This window comes from Anabrus simplex, chromosome 1 (assembly GCF_040414725.1).
Source record: "Anabrus simplex isolate iqAnaSimp1 chromosome 1, ASM4041472v1, whole genome shotgun sequence".
NCBI classification, from domain to species: Eukaryota; Metazoa; Arthropoda; class Insecta; order Orthoptera; family Tettigoniidae; genus Anabrus; species Anabrus simplex.
This window is the reverse complement of record NC_090265.1, coordinates 462560165-462581393: the sequence shown is the minus strand read 5'-3', so window position 1 is coordinate 462581393 and position 21229 is coordinate 462560165. Positions and strand designations below refer to the sequence as shown.

General features: G+C 38.0%; 1 protein-coding gene across 1 annotated transcript in view; it reads right to left on the bottom strand.

The window, feature by feature from the left end:
* l(3)72Dn (UTP4 small subunit processome component l(3)72Dn) overlaps window positions 1-21229 on the bottom strand; it is a 166492-nt gene that overhangs the window by 77836 nt on the left and 67427 nt on the right. Inside the window, exon 8 of the mRNA XM_068225020.1 lies at window positions 4275-4342. Within this exon, the coding sequence (XP_068081121.1) occupies window positions 4275-4342 (68 nt within the window). The remainder of the gene's footprint in view (window positions 1-4274; window positions 4343-21229) is intronic.

Here is a 21229-nt window from a genome sequence, read left to right as displayed (position 1 = left end):
GGAATCGAACTGCAAACGATCTTTTAATGCAGACAACCTTTCAGATAGATATTTTTCTCCTCAGTGAACAATAGAAGGAAAATGTATACATGTTGTTATATAGATCAAATGATGACATCAAGCGAGTTCACTCATTCTAATGCTTTTGTAGTAGCACTAATTATTTGGCTCCAACTGCCATTAAACTGTCTCTTAAAGCATTCCTCGATTATGTGTATTATGGTCTGTTCTGACGTTCTTCAATCATAAAGAAGAGAGTCTAGTGTTCAACATTTATGCGTTATGGACTGCAAAGCTGCATGGTCAATGTACTGCTTTCAGTTCTCATCATCATCAATGTCCCACTCCAGTCACCAGGGTGTGGTTAACAAGCCTCCTCCACTCCTTTTTGTCCTTCCACTTTTCCTGCTCCAATACTTCCACCACATCCAATCCAGCTTCTCTAATGTCCTTCCAAATCTAATCCATCCACCTTCTTCTTGGTCTTCCAACTGATCTCTTTCTCTTAACTTCTCTTTCCAATTCCCTTCTTGCTACCCGTTCCTTTCCCATTCTTTTTACATGTCCGAACCATCTCAGTCTTGCTTCCTGTACCTTCTGTACTAACGGTTCTATACTTAGCTCTTCTCTGATTTTAATATTTTGAATTCTATCTCTTCTTGTCTTTTTAACCAATGTTCTTAAAAATTTCATTTCTACTGTTTGGATCTTACTATCTTCTCTCTTTTTAGTGAACAGCGTTTCTAGTCCGTATGTTACAATTGGTATAAAATACTGTTTATATAAAGTTAATTTCGTTCTCTTGGGTACTTTGTCATCCCAAAAAAGCTCTCTGACTTGATGATAAAATGTTGTACCTTTATTTAGTTTCAGGATTGATTTCATTACTTCCATTAATAATGCTACCCAGATATGTAAACCATTCTATATTCTCTAACCATTCTCCGTCTATGTTCACTTGGCTTCTCTTTTTCTCTTCAGTTTCTTCTTCAATTTTCAGTACTGAGGGCCTTGAATTTTATTCCTGGTTGGGTCGGGGACTTAACTGTGAATGGTGTGTATGGACTAGGTGGCCCTTTCATGATACATTTCTCTTCATTCACACACAACATATGTATTGTACTTTACTACTAACCACCAAAGGAACACGCAATAGTAAATACATCTCTTCACATATGGTAGGCACCAGGAAGGACATCCAGTCATAAAACTGGGCCAAAATCAGATCAACTGCTGATCAAAAAAAAAAGGGGGGGAGAAAAAGGCCAGATGAGGAAACAAAAGGATCATGGACTTGCATATTTTGTTTTGTGGCCACAACTAATTCTGTTTAACTCTCTCTCTCTCTTTTACTTGTACAGACTAAGGTACACCATATACATAATTTTTTTCTTTCTTGTATATTAGTTTTTCAAGCAGTTTCTTGTAGACACTAAGAAGAGCAATTGGCCAGTAGTATCAGGGGTCACCCCTTTAGGCTTTCATGGTTAAAGAGATTGCTGGACATTTTGCTTAAAGTCTGCTGGTACCCGATCCCTTCTCGTGCAATAGGGTATAAGTCCCTAAGCCATATTCTTTCGTATTTTCACATATAGCCTACATGATGAGTTCTGAAATGCCTCCACCTAACTAGAAGCTTTCCTTATTTTGAATGATTTGATGGCATTCTCAATTTCAGAGTCTGTAAATGAGGAGCTAAAAATGGATTTAATGGTCTGAAGTTTTTCTTGTACCTTCTCCATGTTATGGCTGCCCGGGTGGGCATTTTCTGCCAGGAATTGATGTGCTGAGCGACTTGTAATGGGGTAATACCTGATTCTACCCTACTGACCTGTAGGGTGGCTGCTCTAGCCATCTCAGTCCAAACCATGCTCTGTGACTCAGCTGGGTAAAGTTTAGACCTTGCAGTCCATTGGCCAGGCAGCACCATCCTGGAGGTTGTCTGCACAACAGGCCCCATAATCCTATTCACGGACAACTTTCAACAGGAAGGAGGAACATGCGTTCAACAACATACAGTATACCTAGTGTGGCCATAAATAGTGTTACATATTATAATACAGGTGGGAAAAGAGAAATACAGTACAATATTTATGTATGAAATAACATGTATTTATACAAAGGATTTCGGGAATACTTCTCAAAATGTTCCCTTTTCTTCTTGAAAACAGACCTATTATCTTTCTGGATACACAATGATGATGTCACATACAATGTTCATGGCTACAACAATACTCAAGGCTCCTTTTAGACTGTCAATGTTAAGATATCTCTTCTTGCACACTGATCACTTCTACTTGAACTGTTTTTAGCTTAATGTGCTGGTATGTCTACATTGCATACCAGTCAAATATTAATCAATTACAGTAAAACCTTGTTAATTCGAAGTTGTTGGGACTAAATAAACCGGACTTTGAATTAACCACCAACACGTAATTAAGAAATGCCAACCCTTGCGGCGTCACAATGTATTCTAAGACCCATTACTGAACCTTGATTCACAGTTTAAACCTAACAAATGCCATGGTATTCAATTAATGCACTTGGATAACTCACCGGCAAACATAACCTCACGCAATGAAATCAAAAGAAATAAAACATGATTCAAAGACGAGCAGAAATCTATACTGGCTCCCCTGTGCAAGTGCTTTATTCATTCGATTACTGTACTGTATCCATTTTAGATGCCTTATGCTTGTACAAAAAGTACCCGATGCCCTTAAAACATCGCGGTTTATCGAACTTTCCTATGACAAGGGAAGAAAGACTCTTGCTTCCGTCCACGTTACAACAGTACAGTGACTATACTTGTACGATTTCCCGCCATGGCACTTCTAAGACCCATTAATGCATGCAATCACCGTGAGTCTCAGTTTAAACTTTTCAAATGCCATGAAAAATACTATTTCAGAAATATATCCAACAAGGTGCATTTACATTATTCAAATAATGCACTTGCATAAAACAATGGCAAACATAACCTCACGCAATGAAAGGAAGAAAAACATGATTCAAAGACGAGGAAAAATTATGCTGACTCCCCTGTGCAAAAGCTTTATCTTTTGGATTACTGTACTGTTTGCATTTTTAGATGCCTTGTACTTGCATGGAAAGTGCCGGACGCACTTAAAACATCGTGGCTTTTTGAACTTTCTTATGACGGGGGAAGTAAGTCTGTTAATAAACTTAACTATGATAGGTTAATATTGTGTTTGGTCCGTATTGACGGTCTGAATGTATAATATAACTATTTATAATAGTTTATTTAAATCCGCCTTGATCAATACACTCATTAAATGAAAGAAACACTATTTATTAAACCATACATGTTTTGGATTTAAATGAACTATTATAAATAGTTATATTATACATACGGAAGTAAGTCTATCGCTTCTGTGTGCACTGCATAGCAACAAAGTACATTTCCCGGCTGGCAATTCTCTCCTTTAAAACCGTAAGTCCGTTTGGCCTCAGCATTTAAAAAAATAAAACAAAAAACAATGCAGTTTCATCGGAATTGACATTATTGTTTGGTGCGTATGAATTGATTATAGGCTATAAGCCTCACTTTTTTGCCATCTGTCGGCATTGCCAGTGTTCATGGATTCTATCTCTCCGCACACTGCCTGCTACGTGATATTGTCGTGTTCCTTAAAACGCCGAATACAAATTAATTACAATTCCGCCTGAACTTAGCAGATATGAAACACACTGTAGACATGCCAAACTGGGTGAAAGTGCGCAAAGTTACCCCTGCACGTTCCAGAAGACGCATTCTTTCATGACGCGGAGAAATTTTGAATTTAAGTTACTCTGTAAAATACTAATTTTTTTTTCAAAATGTAAAGGCAGTTTCGAATTAAAAGTCTGAATTTCGGTAACAGGACTGGCATTGTTCTTCGAATTACAAATTATCCGTATTTCAAATTAAACTATTTAAATAACGTGCAAAACCATACCTCATGTTTCTGGGAACGAGAGCTGCTTCGAATTAGGTGAGATTTTGAATTTACCAATTTTGAATTATCGAGGTTCTACTGTAATTTTCTTTCAAGATGGTGGTGAGGTAACCGTTCTAGTTCACTGACCACTACTGCTATTTTTTGGGATATGCTATATTCAGACAGATAATGCCATACTCTATATTTTTATTTAAATCAATCAATATCTACTCACCAGATTGCTAAAGAAACAGAAAAGGAAACAAAATGAAAATAAATAAGTTTACTTCATATTTCTTTAAACAACAGAAATAAAAGTAAATTAAATCATACCTGGAGAATAGGCGGATATTTGAACAATATTTTGGGAGGATAACTAAGGGCCAGATAACCATCCACACCTGTAAACAGACAACAGTTTAACAGGATTTGCAGAATAATATTACACATCAATAACCACCAACATTTAGTTTAATTGCATATACGAGGGCTGTTTTTTTTTTTTTTTTTTTTTTTTTTTTTCCAAGTTCCGATAGGCCATAAATAACAGATGTATTGAGATAACAAGATGATTTTATTACCAAAAGATTTGTACATTCTTACTTACTTTTCTACATAGTCACAATGAAGGTTGAGGCATTTGTTATAATGAGAGACAAGCTTTCCTACACCCTCTGCAAAGAAGTCTGCCGCCAGTGAGCTCAGGTAGGTCCTTACAGCGTCTTGAAGCTCTTCGTTGGTAGCGAAGTGTTGTCCACCTAACCATGCCTTCATTTCTCAAAAGAGGTCACTGGGTGCTAGGTCAGGACTGTACGGTGGGTGGTCAAAGACTTCCCACTTGAACTTTTGGAGAAGTTCTTTTGCATCCTTGACCATCTTTGTCATGGACATCTGTTTGACCTTCAGCAAATTTCCTACACCATTTTCTCACAACACTGTCACTCATACAGTGTTCACCGTACACTCCATGGCTAAATGGTTAGCGTGCTGGCCTTTGGTCACAGGGGCCCCTGGATCCCTGGCACGGGAGCTGGATGTATGTGTTGTCTTCATCATCATTTCATCCTTATCACGACGCACAGATCGCCTGCGGGCTTTAAATCAAAAGACCTGCACCTGGCGAGCCGAACCCGGCCTGGGATCTCCCGGCACTAAAAGCCATATGCCATTTCATTTTTTCACTCATCTTGCAATGAATTTCAGCAGCACTGCATCTTTCAGCTTGAAGGAAACTAATCACACTTCGCAACTCACAATTGGCGGGAGCATCAATCATAGCGGCCGTCGTTACTAGCCCAGCACTGGCGGCAGTTGTAGCGAGGGAGCGGCGCAATCGTACAACGTGTAGACCCACTTCCTGCCACTACGCAATTTACTTTTACAAACAGATGGAACTTGAAACAAAAAACAGCCTTCGTAATACTCTCTCTTCTAAACACACTCACTGTTGATCCTTTAGACCCTTGCATCACTGAGGAACTTAAATCATTTTTTATGTCAAGTTTTAGTGTTCAGTAATTACTAAATATTAATGTATAATTTATTAACACCAGAGAATTCTATATGCTGCCTGATGCTTATAAGAAACAAACTCTGGCAGTGAAACGTTTCTTAGGATTTTAGCAAGAGTGAGTACAAACACACCACCATAGCTGCCAACCTACACCAAAAAATATACATTTTGCAACATATGATTACACACGCTTATAAGGACCAGCTGCATGGGTTTGCAGCTCACTCTGACACTTATAAGCCCCACCAGCAGTGAATGCATTTAAACATTAATTCCCTTCTAGAATCAGAGCCTTATAATACTTCGACTATGCTCTGTAGATCTCACTTAGTTTACAAAAGAGGTATATTTATTACCCCACCTATTCAATACAATTAGTACCACATTAATAAAACATAGAAAATCTAAATATTATGGGGACATGTTTCACCCTTCTTTCATAGGGCATCATCAGCCATATTAATTTAATCTTAAAACAAACATTGTTTAGAGGACAATGACATTTATAATTTGTAAAAACTGAACTGTGATTTCTTATGATATTAACATTACGGAATAGTAGTTATAAAATATGATGTTGGGACATGATATACACAACACATGTTAAAATCATTGTAAAGAAATTTAAAATCTTGTCCAAAAGAAAATTTGTGTCATATAACATTCTAAGAACGGCGCATGTCTGGTACTGAAGTGGATCCTCTTCGTAAGAAAATTCAGCATATACTTGCTGGGGCAGTCGTCAACATAAAGATGTAAGGCTAGCCATGGATGGCACATGGCCATTTTTTGTAGGAAAGGTAGCATTGTAGAAAGTCTCCCAGGCAATTACGAAGAAAATATTCTAAATTTCCACAGACTTGTTATCTGTTTGTACCAGATAAATTTGTATTTACTCTCACAAAATGGTAATGGAGTCCAGATGTATTTATTGTACTGTAGTTTCTACAGTTTTCAACATTAATATTTAACAGAAATATACAATTAAGAAGAAAAAAAAACCTTTTTTAAATTTCCTTTCTAAAATTAGCGTATGGGGATTATTCGCATATATAAATTTACTAGCTGATGTACCTGTGCTTAGCTACGGAATTCTAAATTTTATACAGAATTCTAAGTTAGGTAGTGTAAACGTTGTGAGCAAGACTGTATTAAGTTACATAGCTTTTAACGTTGCCCTAGAAGCACGACGGGCAAGTCACCAACGTATTTTCTCAAATCAAGACTGGGTTAGGGAATTTTCGTTGTCATGGTAGGCTAGCTTGCCTACCATCACTCACAATCAGGTTGGGGAGTTTTCATTATAATGGCAGACACTCACTCTCCGCCTGCCTTTATAGATTGTCAGAAAGACTCTCTTAGTGGTTTTCCCAACTGAAATGAACATGGGTCATTACAATGACGTCGGTAGGAATGGCACGATTAAAAGCAATGCCTTCATATGAAATACTCGATCAAATGAAAAACCACACATATTTTCACTTTTAACGAACAGTACTATGCTGCCGAACTAACAGTCCAAAGCTACAGAGCTGGACATCCGTGATCAGTGTCCTTTTTTCGGCGGATGGGGGGGGGGGAGGCGTTCAAATAGTGGATAGTCCTAGGGCAAAAACTATGTCTGTTTACTTATCGGCTTCCTGGGAGTACCCGGTGAGTCGGAAAGTCTCAATTCACTACACGGGCGGGAAAGAACTAGACATGAGGGCAATTTTTCCTCCAAGTCAGAGAAGAAACCACAACTTCGCTGCTAATTTGGAATAAAATTAATGTAGATTTAATGAAAGTGAAGAGGAAGAAGCTTTTCCTAAGAAACAGCTCTTTTCAAGGTAGAATTTTGAGTTATTTAGTGAATTCTGGTACTATAATTTGGAATAGGGCTAAATTGTAATTCCAGACCAGTTCATACTACTACTACTACTAACTGAGCCTCTGACTTAAGTGTGCACACTGCTCATTCAAAACAGCGCGTCAGAGTAGGTATCGAATAGCTGGCATACTAATATGAACCAGTGTGTTACGTACCAGCAGTATCAGAAAATGTATGAACCAGAGGATTGGCATGCTAAAGAAGAAAGTTATCTAACTCCTCAGCTATTTCCCCCAATATTCAGTTAGGCTGTTCACAGTTCACCTAGAGCCACCGGCGAGTGCAGACGTACGGAGTGGAGGGTCCCTGGAGTGGGAGAAGGTAGTGTAAGTGCGGAGTGTTGGAAGTCAGCGAGGTGCTTACAGGCAATGATTGGTACAGAGCAGTACAGGGCGAGCATAGGTGGTTGGGAGGGAAGGAAGAAGAAAGAAGAAGTGAAGACAAGAAGATGCAGAATAGAACTGGATAAAATAGGATACTTTATACTTTCTGCAGCGGTGATTTTGATATTGCTTTGGATTGGGGGAGTAGAACTGAACCCAGGTCCGACTTCCAGAGGAAATATGAGCTGGGAGGACATGGAAACAATAAGAAAAATCGTAACAGAGGTGGTAGCAGAGACATGTCCCTTCGAACAAATCAAGAACATGATCAAGGAACAAACGAGGGAGTTTGAAAAAATGAAGGGGTGGTTTCAGGAAAAGATAGAAGACACAGCTTCACAGGTGAGAAGAAATGGTGAAGAAGTTTCAGCATTAAGAGAGGAGATAGGGAGATTGGAAGAGGAGATATCGAAACTGAAAGCCGACGTAGTTGTTAACACCCGAAGTCGCAGAAATAAATGCTTATTTATATATGGAGTGCAAGAGGGTAAGAAGGAAGATAAGACGAGTATAGTCTATAAAGTAGTGGACTTAATTCAGGGTAAAATGAAAATAAATTTCAGTGAAGTGGACATTGATGATGTGACAAGAGTGGGAAGATTTAGAGGTAATAGGCCTATCAAAGTGCAATTATTTTCTACACTGATGGCTGATACAGTGGTGCGTAATGCAGGTAACGTGCAAGGAGAAAAAATATGGATAAGGAGGGACATAGGAGCTGAAGAGTGGAGGAATGAAAAAACCCTTAAAAAACACATGATACGAGCTAGGCAGCAAGGGTTGAATGCAGTCATCAGAGGACAGGAATTAGTGGTGACAGGCAACAGATGGAGGAGAGTATGGTCGGTGAATAGACTGATGGACCTAGAACAGAAGATGAAACAAGATGAGGAGGCTAAGAGAAGTGTAGTGAATAACGGGGATGACAAACGAGTGGAAGATAATAGGCAAGTGAAAGATAACGAGGGTAGAAGTGTAATTATAGGAAGTAGTACTGAAAAGTGTCAAGAGAGACAGAGCGAGGTGCTAAGTGGAAGTATGAACAACGGTAAGGAAAGAGCAGTGGACGGGCAATGCAGGAGAGAGGCTGAAGATCAAAGGGGTGATGGGGGAAAGGAGAGTGAGCAACAAGAAGCTGAGAGAGCTGAGTGTAGTGGTGTAGTTAGACAAGATCAGGGTATAAAAGTAAGGCCAGTGTTAACCCGTGAGTACCTCGCACAGAATTTGAGTAGGAGCGCAGGGAGAGATAGAAGATTTACGGACATGATGAGAGCAATGAAAAGTAGTGAGGGTTTTGTTACAAGAAGTAAAAAACAATAATATAGCGAGTAAGTAAGTAATTAAGGGCGTGGAGGCTGAAATGTTGTGAAGGAGAAGTGGTATATAAGTTATGATATGTTATAGGGTTGAAATGTGGTGTTGGAGAAGTGGTGGTATAAGATGGTGGATGGCAGTTTGTTGATATTTGGAGCTGGAGGAGTGATGGTAAATGTGGTGTTGGATAAGTGTTGTAATTTGGCTATTTGTAAATTTTGGTTTGGGGGAAGATGGAGTTTTCGGTAGGTAATTATGATGGGTATTAGGATGAGTATGAGTGTATGGCAAATTGAGCAAATTATGATATGTTATAGGGTTGAAATGTGGTGTTGGAGAAGTGGTGGTATAAGATGGTGGATGGCAGAAGGTGAGTGTATTTGTAGAAGAAGTAGAGGTGGTGGTACTGAGATTGTATTGGTGTCTGGTATAAATGTTGAGTGATGGCAGATGAGTGTGTGTTAGGGCTGAATTGTGGTGTTGGAAGTAGAGGTGGTATATGTTGAAATGTGGTGTTGGAAAGGTATGGAGATGTAGTTATGATATGTTATAGGGTTGAAATGTGGTGTTGGAGAAGTGGTGGTATAAGATGGTGGATGGCAGAAGGTAAGTGTATTTGTGGAAGGAGTAGAGCTGGTATGCTGAAGTGTGGTGTTGGAAGTATTGAAGGCTTAGTATTCAAGTTATGATATGTTATAGGGTTGTAATGTGGTGTTGAAATTTTGGTTTGGTAGAAGATGGAGTCTTCAGTAGATAATTATGACGGGTAGGATGAGTATGAGTGTATGGTAAATGCAAGTTATGATATGTTATAGGGTGGAAATGTGGTGTGGGAGAAGTGGTGGTATAAGATGGTGGATGGCAGAAGGTGAGTGTATTTGTGGAAGGAGTAGAGCTGGTATGCTGAAGTGTGGTGTTGGAAGTATTAAATTATGATATGTTATAGGGTTGAAATGTGGTGTTGGAGAAGTGGTGGTATAAGAAGGTGGATGGCAGAAGGTGAGTGTATTTGTAGAAGAAGTAGAGGTGGTATATGAGGTAGGGTTGGTGTGGTATTGCTAAAATGTGGTGTTGGAGTATTGCTGGCCAAAATTTTTGGAGGCGTGATTGGTATTTGTTATTCATTGCCGAAATTTCTGGAGATGAGAGGTAATTTTATTATGGAGTGTTATGACGGAATGAAATGAAATGAAGCAATGTTAACGCAGATTGGTAAAAGTTGCGGTATGGTTGATTGGAACGCAATGACGGAATAAGATGGCCGGGTTGGTATGCAATCATGTAATGGCTGGTTTGGAATGCAACCTGGTAATGCTGCTGCTGCAGCTTATGCTGGAGTAGGTCAGGGAACAATAGAGGTGATGAAAATGCTGAAGTAAGAAGGTTGCGTACGTGAGAGTGATAACAAGCATGGAGTTGTAACACCAGCAGTAGAATGTAAACATTGACCAGGCTGTTGTGAATTGATGTAGATGGAGTTGGTTCTGGTATAAAACCGGGACGGTATTGTGTATTTCATTTTATGTTATTTAGTATATAGTGGAGAGGGGTGGCTCAGGTTGGACTATTCTTATTAATCTTATTTGTTATTTATTATTATTATTATTATTGTGAACATGTATTCGGGGCTGAACGCCTGTTTTGTTCACTAATAAATAAATACAAAATACAGTTAGGCTGTTATACTCGGTACGCAGCAGTAATCCCATCTATCGGAGTTGAATGTCAGCATAAGAGACAAAGAACATTACAACAAACAACGGTCAGTGTAATGTTATTATTGATCTATGTTACGTGCTTTTGATATTGTAGGCCGTCACATTATTAATTATCTTCTGGTTCTGAAGGAACTGGCCATCCTACCGCACGTAAACTCCGGCTCAGGAACACCTCTGCGGAGGTTCGGACCTGCCTTCGGGCAGAATAACCCTTACCTTACCTCTGGTTCTGAAATACCACTCTTATCATAGTCGGTACGGTAAAACTGAATAAAACATAAATGATTGGAAATTATATTCACTATAACTTTTGTTATGTAGTACTTTTCCATAGGACCAAGAACATAGGTATTTAAAAATTAAATTTTAGGTGCCTTCCCCTAAACTACCATTTCACCCAGGGTGAATAACATTGTTTATAGCTTAAACTGTAGTTTCTTATTCCCTGACTCTATATACCGATTTTCATTAAATTCTGTTTACCCATTTTGTCGGTGCTCGGCGTTGATATGGACTTAGCAACAAAAATCGAAATTCATGAATATCTCTGTTATCATAGCCAGTACGGTAAAAATGCATAAGATGTAAATGATCATAAATTTAATTGTACATAAGTTTAGTTATGTAGTATTTATCAATATGACCACTAATAATATAAATATTTGATAATTGAATTTTAGGCCTTCCCCTAAACTACCATTTCACTCAGCATGAATAAAATAATTTACAGCCTAGATTGTAGCGGCTCATCCCCCGACTCTACACACCGATTTTTATTAAATTCTCTTCGGCCGTTTTCTCGTGATGCATGTACAGACAGACAGACAGACAGACAGAAATTACGGAAAAGTAAAAACTGCATTTTCTTATTAATGTGGACATGATCGATACAGAAATACCATTCTTTTCAAATTCTGAGCAATGTACAGACAAAACTCTTATTTTATATATATATAGATATATATGGTATAACCTTGACGTTTTTCATTCTGACAAAACTAACGCAATATTGATAAATACTACAAAATGCCTAAAAAAATAACATATTGATTCTATTGAATCACAAAAAGAAAATTATGGATGAATATTCTTAACCAGTGTAAAAATACTTTTGTCAAAATGTATACAGTAAGATAAGTTCAAGAACATTTCCACATTTATTAAGACACTGAACGCAGAAAGTCTTTTTGTGATTTGATAGGATCTGATGATGATCTTTCAAGAACAAAACATATCATTATGTTGTTAATTAAATGTTTCTTTTTAGGTATATTCTGTTATTAATTGAACTTATTAATTCATTTTTTCTTGTGTTTTTCTAAAAATGATTAATCTTGCATTAGTTTTGACAGTTTGAAAAACATAAGATGTATTAACTACATCAAAACTGAAAAGAAAAAGGCTTCCACTTCAACAAAAACAAATCTGACGCTGACATTTAAAAGTCAAACAACAAATACACCAGAAATATATAAGGTAATTTAATCCTGTTCTCAAATCAGCAGTGTCCATTATTTCCATAAAATGTCCCGTATTTTCACTGACATGTCCCTTATTTCATCAGACAAAAGGTTTCTATAATAGTGTCTACTTATACACTGACATGCCACAAGTCATGGATAGCAGTATTTAAAGGTAACAGTGGGTGGCGCCACGAAAATGAAACTTCTTGGAAGTGACATGACATCTCGAGAGTGAATGTAAATACCATTTGTACTACAAGGCAAGATCAATTTCAGTAGAACCTCGATTATACGTTCCTGGAAACTACGTTTTCCCGTATTATCCGTTCAAATTACGTGGTCCCGCGAGCATACTAATTAACTCACGTTGTAAAAATCCCGCATTATCCATTCCTTGAAGAAACGATTTCCCGTATCAACCGTTCAGAAATTTCAGTCCCATCAACGATAAAAACTCGATCACACGTTTTTCAAGAAACTGTATCTCACGAAAGGACGGCTACGGCATACTTGCGGATCTTGGTGTTAACGTCCAGTCACTGCAGTAATTTGAGGAAGCGAAAAAGCGATCGGCGGTGAACTTGCATAAGGGACCATCTTAGCATCGCATTCGGGTGGTATTGTTTAGAGAATCGAAATCATAAAGCAGAGAGTGTCCACAACAATTGGAAGAAGACAGAGCGCATTTCAACAACTCTACTTGAAGACGGAACAAGTTCGTCAAACGTTTGTATTTGCAAAGCGTCTACATAATGTCCAGGGTTAGATTTTTTGTTTGTTTTACGAGTGTATCGCCGAACAGGTTTTCGGCACTTCTCTCAGGGCACTGTATAGTCACTGAACTTTCAGGCAGGAATCTAAACTGCTCCTTCTTAAGTAACACAAATATAGTATTGTAATATTACCGGTATCGTATACAATTACGTTATCGAGACCAGAACAGATGTTGCACCTTACATACATAAAGCCATGGGAGGTTTTGGGATTGCCTATTACTGTTTTGGTCCTAATGTAAGACTAGGAATTTCACGTTATTGTGTTAAAATGTTAAAACCGCAGTCGTTTTATTTGGGCACGTTACATGTAAAAACCTTTGCATCATTTCGCACTCGTACCGACTTGGACAGCGAGCGCGTTTTCCAGCTGAGCACAAGGTCAGGAATAACCGTAAATTCGGAAGTTTTGATGATATTTTTTCTCTTTCCAATTTAATTGTGATTAGTGTCGGACATAATTGAATATAATGCATTCAAAAACTTGAGAATCGATACTTACATTCGAAACAATATTCTTGAGTTCAACATAACCTTTACAAGTCGATGTAGGCCTAATTTGCGTAGTACAAGATTTCCACAAACTGAGTTCGAACAGTATACCAGTGACCAAATTACAATGGAAGATTTAAAGAAAAAGGGATTTCGCCATCATGTTGGGTGCTTTTGTATCCAATGTGCTTTATTTTATTAGATTTTATTAGATTAGAGAATTAAAAAATATTTGTGGTTGATTGTTTGGCTTGATGTTATTAGGTTTTTTGAACAGTTTGACCGATCAAAATCGCTGAACTGAAAAAAGTTTTCAGAGGAAGCCGACGAAGTTTCCCCGGTCAAACTGAATGTAAAGTTGCGAGACTTTTAAGTCGCGTACCGGTAATTAATATTTGAAGCCGGCCCCGCGGTCGAACTTGCCTGCCTCTCACCCTGAGGACCCAGGTTCAATCCCCGGCCAGGTCAGGTACTTTTACGTTGATATGAGGGCTGGTTCCAGGTTCACTCATTCTACGATTACCTTTAATTGAGGCGCTATTTAATGGTGAGATGGCGACTCCGGTCTAGAGAGCCAGGAATAACGGCCGAGAGGATTCGTCACACTGACCATGCGTCACCTCGTAATCTGCAGGCGTTCAGACCGAGCAGTGGTCGCTTGATAGGGAGAAGGCCCATTGGGGCTGTAGTTTGGTTTGGTTTCAGGGTGTTTGTAAGATTTTAAGTATACATATTTATTTTTTGTGATGTTTAGCCAAATTGTTCATGGTTCATTCATTCCCGAACTTTCCGTTTTCCCGTGTTGTACTTTTTTTTTTACGGCGATCCCTCCAAAAACGGAGAATCGAGGTTCTACTGTATAGTATTTCGAATGGGGCATGATAGTCGGAGCCAGATGAATGGAACATTCCATTGTCGAAGTTGTGTGGATATTTAATAATCTTTAATCGGTGGTGTCACGTGTGTATTGGTAATCGGTAATACCTCATTGAAGGCATTACCACCCACGGTGAACAGGGCAGTGGCCAACCAAAGAAGCTTAATGATTGCAATGAGCAGCGTCTGGCTAGAACTGTCTGTGGTAACATACAAGCCAAAATAGCTCCAATCACATCCACATTCAATGCATAAAACGTGTAAAATAGAGTATCAATAGTCATGAAGTGAATGCTTTGGTATTTGCAGACGATGTGGTGATCTGGGGAAAGGGAGAAAAGGAAGTACAAAAGATACTGGACGTTTGGAATTAAAATCTGAAGGAGTTTGGAATGGTAATTAGTAAAAAGAAAACTAGTTGTGCACTGTGGAAAAGAGAAAAAGAGAAGCCAAGTGAACGTGACAAAGAACGGTTAGAGAATGTAGAACAGTTTACATATCTGGGTAGCATTATTAATGGAAGTAATGAAATCAACCAAGTCAGAGAGCTTTTATGGGATGACAAAGTACCCAAGTGAACAAAATTAACATTAACAGTATTTCATACCAATTGTAGTAGAAATGAAATTTTTAAGAGCATCGGTTAAAAAGACAAGAAGAGATAGAATTCAAAATATCAAAATCAGAGAATAGCTAAATATAGAACCGTTAGTACAGAAGATACAGAAAGCACGACTGAGATGGTTCGGACATGTAAAAAGAATGGGGAAGGAACGGGTAGCAAGAAGGGAATTGGAAAGAGAAGTTAAGGAAAAGAGACCAGTTGGAAGACCAAGAAGAAGGTGGATGGATTAGATTTGGAAGGACATTAGAGAAGCTGGATTGGATGTGGCGGATGTAATAGAGCAGGAAAAGTGGAAGGACAGAAAGCAGTGGAGGAGGCTCGTTAACCACACCCTGGTGACTGGAGTGGGACATTGATGATGATGATGATTATGATGATGATTCAATGCATGAAGTATCAGATGCATATCCAGCAGGTCACTGCAGCGTGCTTTAACGTCAGTGTGGGATATGGAAACAGAAGACTTACCAGAATGCCGTTGTTAGCACTGTGACATCAAGTTACTCAGCTTGTTATCACATGTTCTGGCAAGCCAGATAAATTCATTGTTCAAAACGTTTGAGCATGAGATATTCTGGACTACTAACAGTGGTGGAAGAAATACTAAAGTAAGCCAGCAGTGTCCCTTGAAACAAAGAGCAAACCCAGTCAAGAAGAGATGTATTTCTCGATAAGTACCTTCTATCATTTAGATTACAATACAAATATGAAGGGTGTATCAAGGCATATAGTATATTCAATGGACTTATTAGGTCCACCACTAACATGAGAATTCATTGCAGTTAATGTATCAGCTTCCCATAAAATAATGCTTACATGTGTAGTAAGTTCCTATCAAAGGAAATAAAATAAATGACAATGCTATAATATGCAATATGACAGATTTTCCCATTATTAAGTGGCCTGTAACCACTGAACAAGGTAATGATTAGGGAGCGGATTTTTATGTGCTAAAAATGTGAAAAATATTTATTTTTTATGTGCTGAAAAACTTTAAAATATGTGATAAAAAATTGAAATTATTTTCCTTCAAATATCACATAACTACTCGCGCTCAAGAAGTAAATAAGTATAATGTTTTGTATTAGAATATGGTGCTACCAAACGTGCTCCTTAAGGCAAAATGGTGTCTGTATATGGAAACGTGCTGTATGGTATATTAATTTTTGATATGCCAGAGTAGATATTATGAATGGATACTTTTTCTAAGGTAATGTTTTGTTTAAATGTGGCAAAAGCAACTTATCATCTTTGAAAAAGTATTACCAGTTCGTACTCACCCATCACACGCTGGAATATTAGTTACTAGAAGTAGTCTCAGAATTGAAGTGAACAACAAAGGTCATCTCCAAATTGTCCATCACAAATGCATGCCGATTATCTCTAAAGAACGCCTTATACTGCGAAAACGATCGCTCCACATCACAGGAAGTCAGACGAGCATAGTTAAAGAGAGGAATGTCACCAACAATAACGCCATCAATTTCGCCAACATGAGCACCCTCTAATACATTAGAAATTTGGCACATTGTTTGAAATCCTCTGTTTTTCCTGAACAAATTTTGATATTTGACCTTTAACAGTCCCTGTACCTGCGAAGCCGGGAGTGAATCTAATTTATTTTCAACAACGTGCACTTCCTTCACTGTTTCGGACAACAGGTTAGTGGATTTTTCAAGTATGTCTATAGTTTTCTACAAGAAGCTTAGATTGGCAGATATAAACGCCAAATCCTTTTTCAAAGAGCTGTCTTTTAGTATCTCTTGAAGAATCTCAATTGACGATGCATCGTTTTAATATAGCACTTCACAACGGATGCAAAACTTTCGAAATTGTATGCGTAGTATACCACAGCACTAAGCCTGGTACCCCACCGCGTAACAATAGGCAGGGAAGGAAGCGCAAGATCCGGGGTTTTCTCTTTAAAGACATCGATTCTTGAGGGTGCTTTTACGAAGACTTTTTTGCCATTAGACACTAATTTATCCACTTGAGGATACTGAGCCCACACAGTTTCACATAACCTGTGTAGAGCATGAACAACGCAAGTTACGTGTATCATTTTTGGAAAGCTCACAGAAAGGCCTTCGGCTGCCTTTTTCATGTAAGCTGCACTGTCAGTAAGGAAAAGCAATACATGGTCATATTTTATACCTTTTGGCCAAAGTAAGTGCATGGCTTCATTGAATAACCTAGCCACAGTGACATGGTTTGCAGCAAGCATTTCTTTACACGCTAGCAAATAAGAATGTTCGCAAGCAGTTTTGTCATTCTTCAACACACCAACTACAACATTTCCTACTTTTCTGCCACTTGAATCAGTGGTTTCGTTAATGCTCACCCACAGTTTTTCGCTATCACATACTGCCCGAATTCTCTGTAAAGTTTCTTCGTAACATTTTGGGAGATAGTTTTTCCTTAATGTGGATTCGTCTGGAGGCTCAAAATTAATGTACTTTGTTAGGAAATTTCTCAGTCCCGGATTATTTATTTTACCAAGAGGAATGTCGGCGCAAACAAATGCTCTGCACAGATCTAAATAATACTGGGAATATTTAAATGGGCCTGCATTTGAAGTAGCTTGTTCAGCTGTTAGTAATTGTCACGAACGCACACGCGAAGCAGCCGCAGTATGCTTATTTCCAGACAAATGCTGGATTACTTGAGAACGTTGATCTGCACGTACTGTTTTACCACACGGTAGGCAAAATAATACTTTTCCATCGGTAGTGAAAATGCTTTTAAATTCCACTACATATTGTTGAAGACGCGACCTTGTACTCGACTTCTCTTTTGGCATTATTTTGCAGGTTACGACACATGCATTTACGGTGAATCACTGTTTCAATAAAAAGAATAGCAGCGGACACTGAAGGAAATATTTCTTATAAATCCATACAAAATCACACGACCACGGGAATGATATATGGACCCGAACAGCTAACCTTACTCTTAGGAGTGATGAAATTCCACTACCTAATGGTGGGGCAATATTCTTCCGAGTCTCCCATGTCGTAACGGAATTACGTCACCTTATCTCTCCGTGATTGCCTTTCGCTGATATTCTATAAACAAAACCCGAGAGGGCTGACTCATAAAGAGTTGGAATGACATCATGCAAGGAAACATCTTGTGCAGCAAATCAAATCCCTGTCTAAATGTAACAACGTAGCCAGTGACCAGCAAGTTTTAGAACTTATGGAGGGAAGTCCATAAATAGCCGAAACATTCAGATACATTATGTTAAATACACTGTTGAAAACAATACCGTAATCGTAAAATGAAAATATGAGCATTGTTTTATAACACAGAAGCATTTTAAATTTTATTGATCAACAAACATTGCCGATTTATGTGTTTATAATAGATTTTCTTAAAATATGTATTTACATTTTAAAAATGTGAAAATATGTGTTTTTATGTGAAATAAAATTCAGTTTTTACACTTGGAGATGCACAATAGGAATAATGAACTTCGTAACTTGCGTTAAAACTTACGCAAAAAATATATGTAATTACATAAAAATCCGCTCCCTAGTGATGATTGAATGCATCAAACTGTAGATGTAAACATTTTTGTAAAAGTGAATTAAGTTTGGGTAATCTTTTTTTTTAACAAGTAAATTTCTACGTTGAGAGTTCCTTTGAAATTGTTAGTTTCTTGTGACGTGAAATGCTGTATGCCCATAAGTAAAACAGGGCAACATTTTCCAAAATTCAAAACAAAACACACATTTTCACACTAAAATTAATATTATTTTATTGAGTCCAGCTCCATGGCTAAATGGTTAGCATGCTGGCCTTTGGTCAGAAGGGACCCGCATTCGATTCCCGGCAGGGTAGGAATTTTAACCATCATTGGTTAATTTCGCTGACACGGGGGCTGGGTGTATGTGTTGTCATCATCATCATTTCATCCTCATCATGACACACAAGTCGCCTACGGGCATCAAATCAAAAGACCTGCACCTGGCGAGCCTAATAATAATAATAATAATAATAATAATAATAATAATAATAACAATAACAACAACAACAATAATAACAAATAATATTATTATTATCTACAACACATACTGTTGCTTCAGCTGCACCAGGTGAGTTACTTCACAAAGAATGTCTGAGCCGTGGAGAGTGAAGGACTGTGGCAACAGTGGAACGCAGTAAGCCTTACTTTGGATGCTCCGTAGTAATCGGGAGATCGAGGTAAGTGAGGGATCTATTAGTCTCAGATTCTAAAGTGAATTTAATTTAGGAATCTATAGATTTTAAGAACTGAAGTAAAATGTCCCCATTAGTGACTTGGTTATCTATGATAATGACAATGCCGTTGACATATCTTGACCAAAAAATATCTTTATATTTATTAATTGTTTGGGTGTTTTCTAAATTGTCCAAATAAATCTCTGCCAAAATACCTAATGCAGGTGAACCCATTGGTAAACCATTTTGTTTGTAAATGGTATTGTTGAAGGTAAAAAAAAATTACAATTCTAGAATAAAATTCAGTAAATTTAGAAAATTGTTTATTTCTAGTTTACTATATTTATTAAGGTTACTGGTGATGAAATGAACTGTCACTTTAATTGCAATGTTAGAATTCATATTTGTGATGATGTAAAAATAAATATAATAGTTGGGTAGTAGATTTAGATTTTTAGTTTTACTGCAGAACTCATTGGAGTTTTTAATTGACGTTTTGGCTGGGTAATATTGTTTCAAAAATCTTTGAATGAACTGAGAAAACTTGTAAGTGGGGCTGTTTCTAAAATTGATAAAAGGTCTAATAAGTGTATGTAGTTTACGTAGTTTAGGTAGGGCTATGGCTGTAAGTAATTTAGGGTTTATGTACATTAGTTTAGAAATATTTTCTGCACTGAGAAAAAAATGGGAATTTTTAAGGATTTGCTTTTATTTTCTTTGCATTGAATTGGTGGGATCTTTCTCGTTAATGATGAAATTATCATCTTCAAAAAATTGTTTTGATTTGTCCATGATCTGTCTGTTCTGGTGACTATTAAATTACCGTATTTACTCGTGTATTGAACCCCCTCGCATATTAGACCCCCCTGGCTTTTCGAGACAAAGAAAATGGAAAAAATAAATCTTGCATATAAGACCCCCAACGTAATTCGTCAGAGAAGAAAACGATTCCGCTTCGAAGAGGGAACAAGTCTTATTGCAGCTCTGATGACATCGCACAAATTTGTGAACAGTTTTGTTCGTGTGACCTACGCAATGAAAACATGTCGAATCCATGCGGTACATCTGTGTTTCGTAGTTAAGAATGTCTGCCTCCGTAGCATAGGTCTACTGCAGCTCTGATGACATAACAAAAATAGGTGAATAAACCTAGCTTCATGTCCGACCCGCGCATTGCAAGCATGCATCAGTCATGCTATATATCTGTGTTTTTTAGTTAATAATGTCTGCCAGCGTAATGGTTAGCACAATTAGTTGCTGTTCTCGGTAGTCTGACTCAGATTCTCGGTACCGTACTGCCAGAGATTTATGAATGGCAGAAAGGCTGATATGCTGTAAAAGTGGTACATGTAACTCCCTTTGACTGGGGGTGTGTCTAAAAAGAGCAGTACCACCTCGGGATGAGGAAACAAGTTTACTTTAGTTGAGAAATATTCGCGGTTGTTGCGATTTATACAGCAGGCGAGATCATTCACAAAGTGGTCGTTTAATATCTCCTAACTCGGGCCAATACAGGTATATATTTGGAGAGAACTAAGTTTAAAACATGATAAAAGCTCATCATCATCATCATCATCATTTCCCTTTATCCAGCTGTAGCCGGGTAGGGGCAAATATGGTTCCTCTCCACTTTCTTCGGTCTTTCCACCACTCCTCCGCCAACACTGTGTCCCAGTCCAGGTTTCTTTCTATAATGCTGCATTGGATGGTATCCTTCCATCTCAATCATGGTCGTCCACGGCCTCTCCTTCCTTGGATTTGCATTTCCATCACCTTTTTTGGCATTCTTTCGTCGCTCATTCGCTTTATGTGCCCAAACCATCTTAGTCGGCTCTTCCCTATTCTATCATTCATTTTTTCCACTCCAATTTCTTCCCGGATTTTCTCATTCCTTATTTTGTCTCTTCTACTCTTCTGTATCATACTCCTCAAGAATTTCATTTCGGCTGCCTGTATTCGAATCTCATCCTTCTTTGTCATTGTCCAGGTAGTTATGGGTATGTAATACATCTTGTACATAGTATCCTTTGCTTCCATTGGCACATCTTTGTCCCATAA